Source organism: Dendrobium catenatum, unplaced genomic scaffold (assembly GCF_001605985.2).
Source record: "Dendrobium catenatum unplaced genomic scaffold, ASM160598v2 fragScaff_scaffold_1297, whole genome shotgun sequence".
NCBI lineage: Eukaryota > Viridiplantae > Streptophyta > Magnoliopsida > Asparagales > Orchidaceae > Dendrobium > Dendrobium catenatum.
In genome coordinates, this window is record NW_021319759.1 from 924,841 (window position 1) to 933,604 (window position 8,764).

Genomic DNA, 8,764 nt, shown 5'->3' on the forward strand with positions numbered 1-8,764 from the left:
TACTATTAAAATTACACTCTATATATTCGATATTAGATCTACTCAAAGACTCTAAGGTTGACTCCCATAATTCAAATTTTCCTTCAACTCCCTCTCTAGTCTTATCAAAAAGAAAAATATCATCAGTAAAACTAAATCATGAAATGTGGTACTCTCTTACAATGAAAATAAAAATGCATAAAAGCTACCAAGCTGAAGAAACTACAATTTAATCATTACGTAGAACAAGACGTTAAAACAAAGGATGAAATTGGCAGAGAAAAACCGGTAACAAGATGATCATTCAACATGACAGATAAAACTATAAATACATATACCACAATCAGAAACCTATATACCAAATGTTGTAGCAGTTTTCATTAAAAAAAAAAAAAACCGCATAAGAGAAGAAAACCGCAACCAAACTACGAACAGCAAATGTCTCAACAGAGCAGCAATCAAACCATATTTGTGAGAGACATTAATCCTTCCTAGTCCTTCTGCTCCTCCTCTCAGATCTCTTCTTTTCAATATCATCCACATCAGACCCTGAACCACTAGTATCAGAGCTGCTTGAGGAAGCTCTCCTCCTCTCTCTTCTTCTCTCTCTTCTTCGCCTGTGATGCCTAGCAGCAACCATAGCATCAGAATGACTAGAATGATCAACCTTCCTTTTATTTCTCCGTTTGCGACGATCTTGGCCATCAGACTCATCATCGGAATCGTCATCAGAAACATCCCTCCTTTTGTGGCTCCTCGGCCTCTTAGTCTCCTTCCTACTCTTCCTATGCCTGCCCACTTCTTCATCCTCATCATCAGAACTCCCATGCCTCCTCTTCTCCTTCCTTTTCCTTCTCTTCTCCTTTCTCCTCTCCTCCTTGTCCTCCTCCTCCTCTTCTTCTTCATCTTCAGCACGTCTTGATCTTTTACCACTCCTCTTCTTTGACCGCCCCCTCCTCTCGGATTCCTTTTTCCCTTTCTTTCCAGACCTAGCAGCGAGTATCTTCTCAATCTCCGAATCCAAATCTGAATCCGAACTCTCCTCTTCCTCATCCTCCTCTTCCTCACTGTCTTCTTCCTTCCTCCCACTACCCTTCTTCAACTCATGGAATAAAGCCGCAGCCTCGTCAGCCGCCGCTTCATCCTTCTCCCTCCCCGCTTTGAGGCTGAGGAAATTGCGACACTGGAAAGTAAGATGGCCGACCCTGCCACACTTCTTGCAGGCTCCACGGGTGTCATCGGCGCTGGTTCCAGTTATCCGCGCAAGGGCGAGCAGGCCTTGGAAGCTCACGTAAGCGTTCTCGCCTCCGTCTCCACCGTCACCAACGGACGATCGATCGGCCGAGGGCTTCGCGTCCTTTTCGCTGTTATTTGTGGGAGCGTACGGATCGTAGCCGATGGCGCTTTGCCAGATCCCGTGAGTCTGAAGAGCCGCGCTGCTGTGAACGCGGTTGTTCGCTGGCATGCGAACTCGCCCTGCCGTCGCCGGCATGTTTGATGAATTTGATGAAGTTGGGAAACCAAAGGATTAGGTTTGGAAATTGGAATGGGAATTCAGACGCCGCCGCTCCCGTCCCGTGGATGCTTCTCTCGCTCTCCGTCGCGAAATCTTCGCCTCTTTACGCGTTGATGGCTTCAGAAATTTTGGTCTACCGGGACTTGGGAATTAAGGCACCGTACTTATATATAGTATTAGTGAACATTATTCAGATAATATAAAACTTTAAATTAATCTTAATAACTAATACTACTTCACTAAAAACATATTAATTTTGATAAACTGATCTTATTAATTTTTAAATTATTAAATAGCATTTCTTTGTTTTAATTACTTTAATAATCTACTAATTAATTATTATGTATGGTAGCAATATATATATATATATATATATATATAGGAATGTAATAGAATTTCAACTTATTTTGATTTGGTTCAAAAGGGGTTGAATATGATTAAAATTAATGAGGGTTAAAATCTTCTTAAGCACATAGTAAAGATTCAATTCAAGAGTGCAACATATTCGTCAAAATCATTGAGGACTTGCCAAGATCTTTGAAGCTCAATCAAAATCACCAAAGACTAGCTAAAAGATTTTCAACCTAAAGCTTCACTAGGATAACGCGGTCTATATAAGGGCTTACTTAATTCATGATCCAGGAGAGTTGATAAAGTGTCACACCTCAAAATCTAAATTGAAAAAATGATATATTTTATCTTTTTATAATAACAATTAGAGTTATACAATATCTTTCAATAATAAAATACCAAAGAAAATGAATTATTATATATATATATATATTACGGCTGAATCATCTCAATTTAAAAATTTGATGCAAATGTCTAACACAAATCTGTTGGTCACATTAGGTAGAAGATTCTCAAGAGCTTGAATCAAGCCTTTTTGCTTATCTGAAATGAAAGCAAAATTTTGTTGATGCCAAAATAAAATGAAAGTATTTAGAAAAGAAGTAATAGATGACTTGCGACCACATGTATCAAATAGACGACTTCCTCGTTTATGTAGATCGATTGATGGGATTTCTTAATCAATTTTTAGCTTAAATATTTGATACATGCGGTCGCAAGTCATCTATTACTTATTTTCTAAATACTTGCATTTTATTTTGGGATTAACTTTGATTTTGTTGAAATACCTTATCACAATTATTGTAGAACTTAAAGTCTTATTTTGATAATTTCATGTACATGTATGTTCTTGTAAAGCTTTGATCAGCCATGAATCATTGTCTTCATGTTTTGAGATGTAGATACTAAGAGTATAATTTGACCTCCTGCAAATAACCTTACATTTTTCTTTTATTATTCTTTACAAATTTAATTGATTTTCCCATCAAAATTGATCATTTCTTAACTCTTTCTTTAAACTCCTCTTTACTATTAAAAAGAATACCAATTTCAAAATAATGATTTGATGAACTTGCATGGGGTTGAAGGCCGGCCATTTTCAAATCTCATCTTCATCACCATCATGTATGTTAACATCATCACCTGAGTTCACGCAATCAATATCACACTCTTTTCCCTTTAAAATGGTAGTAGAATATTCATCAATATATTCAATGATTTGTTTCCCTTTTAATTGAACTCCTACATACTCAATGCAATTATCAACCTTATCTTCACCTTCTTTGAACTCAAAATCAAATTCATAAAAATCTTTAGATTCATATGAATATACACATTTATAATCTACTTCATCGTCATCGACACAATTATTCTTTTCACCCCTATATGTGTTCACATCAGTCGTACTAGTTAAACCACCAAATAATAGAGTGCAAGCCACTTAATAGGTAATGCTTCTTAGTAATCATTAAATATTTCATTTCTAACATTACAAACAAAAAAATCATAAATTAGAAATTCATTAAATCTAAGTAGAAGTTAAAAAGAATTATTAATTGAAAGTCTTACCCTACTCTCATCAAACTTTTTGGACTTGGCTCCTCTTCTGTAACACCCCACGATACCCATTACCAATAACATAGAGTGTCATAGAAATAATGTAACATTCATTCTTCACTTTTAATTATTTCTCATCATTTGTATGTTTCACATAAAAATTCACTAACAATTACATTTTAATAATAACAGAAGCATCTAAATGAATTTAACTTTTATCACATATTATTTATAGAGTCATCAATTGTAACAATCCAAATTCTTAACTATAGAGACATTGTTCGCTTCGACTTAAGAACCTCACAGTTTTATCCCTTTACTGTAACTTTCCAGTAGGTCGTCTATCCCATAATAACACTAGGATGAGAACGCTTGGCTTCGGAGTTTCTTACAGAAGTTCTAGCCATTACACCAAAAAGATCATCGATGTTTAAGAGTTAGCTTTCTTTTACTTAAAGAGTTTCACACTAATAAAATTCAAAATATGTGGCAAATGTATTGGTGTTCACAGTCACCTCAGGTGTTAAGTCTTCTCCTTTCATATGTCTATCGTTACATCCTCTTGATTATTCACATACTTGATACATTTATGAATTAATTAATTATCGTATCTAATTTAATATGTAAATTCTTAAATAAGTTTATAAATTATTCCTATGGCTCTTTCATTACAATTCGAATTCCTAGGATATTCCTTGGGCTATGATACCACTTTTGTCACGACCCGGTCCAGGGGCTTGAATTAACGGTGCGATAACAGACGGTCGGATGGTAGATCAAATTTCTAATTCTTTTTAAAATTATCTCAATAAACTTGAAAGAGCCACTAAACATCAAAAAATATAAACTGGTATAAAATAACTTAAATATCTTAATTCTGGTGCCTCACGTCTACAATATACATTTCCATTTCTTCTACTCATTTTATTATATTAAACTTACCTGAAAAAAAATTTAGAGCAACAACAGTAAGCCAAAGCTTAGCGAGTAATACATGCTTATAAATTATAGTAACTCAAAGCACTAGAAGTAATATGCTTATAACACTTGCTTCTTTTCATTTCATATCATAAATATTATTTCATTTAATTATATCTTTTATTTCCTCAATACTTTGAATGCGTAGTATTATGTATAAATCATGAATGCATATTATATCATATTCATCATATTTAATCTCCATTCATCATATATGTAGATATATTTCTCATTTTCATATATAATGCAACCATCACATGAGTCATCGTCTAATTTAGTACCTATGAAAGTTCTCCTTTAACATTTCTATTTTCTTTTCCTTTTCCATAACATTTTCCTTTTAACGTGCACTGATACAACATCTTCATCCAATACCATAAGGGGGTGAGCTCTATCTTTTAACAAGCACATGCAAACATTCTATATCAATCATATAATCATATCATTTACATTCTTTGTATTATGTAACATTGAATTTTATAATGAACATCATGATAATATATAATAAAAGACATGTTATTGTTTTAATAAATTGAGCAATTAAATAATAAAATAAGGATGGTCCTGATACGGCGGTTCAACAAGAACTGCCTATTGAGGCGGTTCAAAAGGAACCGCCTTAGCCAGCCCACATGGTCCAACAATTTTCTATAGGAGGCGGTTAAAAACCGCATCCCTTCATGCCTAAATAGGCTTGCTGCCTATATGTGGATCCCAATGAGTTTAAATTTATTTGAAAATTGTTTTTTTTTAAGAAGGGCTTGGGCAGTGGGAGCTTAATAAATAGGAGAGGTAAGGGGCAAGGGAGAGACATGCTTACATTGAAGTTTCTCTTGGAGTCTCTTGGAGTTTGAGGGCTCTAGACCTAGCGTCTAGAGAGTGGGAGAGAATGATCCTCCTCTCGAATAGAGGATCACTTGCATCTTGTGTTAGGATTTATTCCAGATTTTATTAGATTGATTCTAGTTTTGTTTTCTTTAGTTTCTTTTGTAGTGTGTGGCCTATTCTATAGCCACATTTTTTCTTTAAATAAGCCCTTAGGCATGTATTAGATGACAAGCCATTAAACAAAGCAATTCTCTGTTCTGCTTTTACATTTCCAAGTTTTTCCTTTCAGCAAGAAGCCGTAAAAAGCTTCTGTCAAAAGCTCTGGTAAGCAAGTTTTTCTCAGATTTCACATCTTGCTTTCTTGTTGGGTTAATTTGTTTCCTTTCGTTTGTTGCAATTTATTATTTTGGGGCTGATTTTGCCTAGATTTTTTTTTATTCTTGCTGTTTTTCTCCAATTAGTGATAGGTTTACTTGAGAACTCAAGTATTCCCATAGGGTTACTTGCGAATTCAAGTATTTCCTATCAAATTGGTATCAGAGCAACGTTTGTGGGCTGTTTTTTCAAATTTCAGCGGCTAATTTTTTGATCGGAAACGGACGGAGTGCTGTTTTTGTAATCCAAAACCGGAATTTTTGGATTTACAAAAGTTCGTATCGAGATGGCGACCAAGAAAGTGGATGCGCTAGAAGAAAGACTTGAAGGAGAGATGAATCAAATCAAAACGACAGTGGAAGAAAGGATATCTTCAATGGAAGGACAAGTCGCCGATCTTCGTAGATCTACTATAGGATTTCTTCAATGGAGGATTTCTTCACTTGCATCTTTATGATGGAGGGATGTAAATTGATGACCTCATGGGTCAACAAAGTGAATCTAGTGATGTAGTCATGAAGAGAGACCATTTTTTGCTTATACTGAGAATGGTATGAGAGATCTTTGGCAGCCTTTGTGATGGATTGCATGAATGATTTATAGATGGTGTTAGCCAATATACAAGAAAATCATTTTCGGGTGGAACCCTTCACCTTTTTTACAAAAACCATTAGCATGGTATCTTAATCAGTAAAAAGTATGAAGATATCATTAAATCTGGCAAAATGCTTTATGAGATTAGACCTTTATAATTGGCTAGCCATGGAGCTTTGAATTTTGACAAAGTGGTATTTTCTAAGATTTTTGTGGATAACTTTGAAGAGAAAAAGTGATGGATGGAAATATAATGAATCTATTGAATTAGAAGGATGAAGCCTTGTTGCATCATATTTCCTTGATCAAATTCACCATTGGTGACATAATGGCGAAGAACAGAGATGGTCAGAACAAAGTGAGTAATTGGAAGATTATGCATGAGAGAATATACCAAGATTTTAATATTTTTATATAACTCTAAGAAGTGCTCTTGGGTTGCAAAGGAGTCCTTATAGGTGTCGAATTGCTTCTTTTGCAGACATGGCCGGCTAAGTCATTATTTATAACAAGAGCATTCAGATGAATATCACAAGGAACTTTTTTCTTAGCTTGACATTCCCAATTTTAGCATCAATAGATGTGAAAGCATAATTGTTCCACTTTATTCGATGAGACATGTGAAGCACGCACTATTGAAGTTCAGAAAATAGTCTTGTCAAGGTAATTTGCACACGAAGAATAAACACAAGGAAAACATCAATTTTTATAGTAGTTTGATGATCTATTGATTTACCTCCACTTTAGGAGAGTAATAAAAGCTTCGTTATGAAAGAAATAAGATTATACCACTCAAGGAAGAGATTTGATTGAGGAAAGAATGAAACAATGTAGAGCTTAGAAGAAAAGAAGAAAACTAGAAAACCAAGTCTATTTGGTTATACTAAGGGCCGGAAGAGATTTCTTTGTACCAGATATATAGTGTTACAAGAGGAACCCTTGTGTGTCAAAAAGATCCACATATGTGGCATTGAATTCATCTATCTAAAGTTATTTAATGCCAAGATTTGGATCCAAGAGCAACATGGTAGGCGGACCTGTGGTAGTTACAAGATGATATGCATTGAGGACGATAGAAATAATCCAATATGTGATAGTTGGCTGAATAATGAGATGGTAAGTGGTAGATGGCGTAAGAATCCACTGACAAGGGAAACAACTCGAATATATGTGGCAGGCCGGTTAAGTTATTGTGACATGCAATTACTGGAGAAAATATCACAATAATATGTTGGAGAAGGATAGCAATAAAGGGCCAAGGAACAACATATGCAAAATGCAGTGAGGGGACAATGAGGACATCGTATAATTTATATTTTGAAGCTTGAATGCCAATGAAATTAAGGTAAGCGCTTAATTTTTTATGGCTTCAGTACTTGCCACACTATTTATAAGTATTTTAACTTAGAGAAGGAGTGCTAGAAGTCATTTGTGAACTTCTTTTACTCTCCGTATTGTCATTTTTTCTTCAAACTGATTTGCTGATCAAGTGATCATATCAACTTCTTAAATAAGTTTTTTATTTAGAAGTTCTTTTTTTTTTGGCAGAAAGCTCGGCTGTAGGCTGATGCAATTCATATCAGAACACCATGCATTTACCTTATTTAGAGATACTGAAGTTCGCTAACCTTTCCAACTTATGTCTATATGCACTGGCAGGAAAGTGCAGGATTTTGTTGCAAATCTTGAGAATTCCGAGCTTATGAGGAGCTCTATTTTTTCACTAATTTTCACATTGAAAAACATTGAGGTAATAAGCACCCTTCTCATGCTTAAAAACCAAATAAATAAAATAATTACCTAATTCGCATTTTGTATCATCATTTCACAGAGTATCACCTCCGATATCTCAGGCTTTACAGCTGATGAAGCTATGAGGCGCCATTTGAAGTTGCTTATAAAATCTCTGAGCTGACTGCTTTGATGTTTGAAGTCCAAATGCTAGTAGCAAAACAATCCGTATAAACTTCATCAAATTGCTTTGCATAGGCTCATTTTAGTAGGAGATGTGTCATTTCCGGCAAATATTGATGCTTTTTCTAAGAAAGTTAGATTGCAATGCTGAAGCACAAATTTTATGCAGGAGGCTCAAAGGGATCTCAGAACTGTGGTAATAATTTCAAATATATTTACAAATTAAGCTTTTTGACACCCGTAAATATTGATGCTAGTTTAATAAATAATATTTCAAGAAACATTTTCTTCACTTTGATGTTTACTGTGCCATTTAAATGGTAGAAAAAACATGTAATGTAGTTAGGCAAATGATTGTGCATGTGGGTTCAATTTCTCCTTAAAGAATGCAGCATTTTCTGCCTTCTTTTTTCAGTCAACCTTTACTTTGTGATAAGTAAAATATCGGCCTTTTTTGCAATGATTTTTCTTTTTTTTTTTCTTGCTAAAACTTTGAGATTATAGTTTTGATTAAACTGCACTTATTACTCAACCATTATTCAAAAACTAGAATAAGAGAAACGCACTTGCAGAGCCATAAGTTCTACAGAGTCGCATGTGTCTCCTCAATTTATCATGTTTTTATTAGAGTAATGGTGATTGTATATCCTATGGCACAACAGTAGCAGAGTT

General features: G+C 34.7%; 1 protein-coding gene across 1 annotated transcript; it reads right to left on the reverse strand.

The window, feature by feature from the left end:
* Window positions 1–232: 232 nt before the first annotated feature.
* On the reverse strand, window positions 233–1,630 carry LOC110108920 (CAX-interacting protein 4). The gene has a single exon (XM_020839777.2). The coding sequence runs from the start codon at window positions 1,469–1,471 to the stop codon at window positions 461–463; it is 1,011 nt and encodes a 336-aa protein (XP_020695436.1). The 5' UTR covers window positions 1,472–1,630; the 3' UTR covers window positions 233–460.
* Between the last annotated feature and the right edge of the window lie 7,134 nt (window positions 1,631–8,764).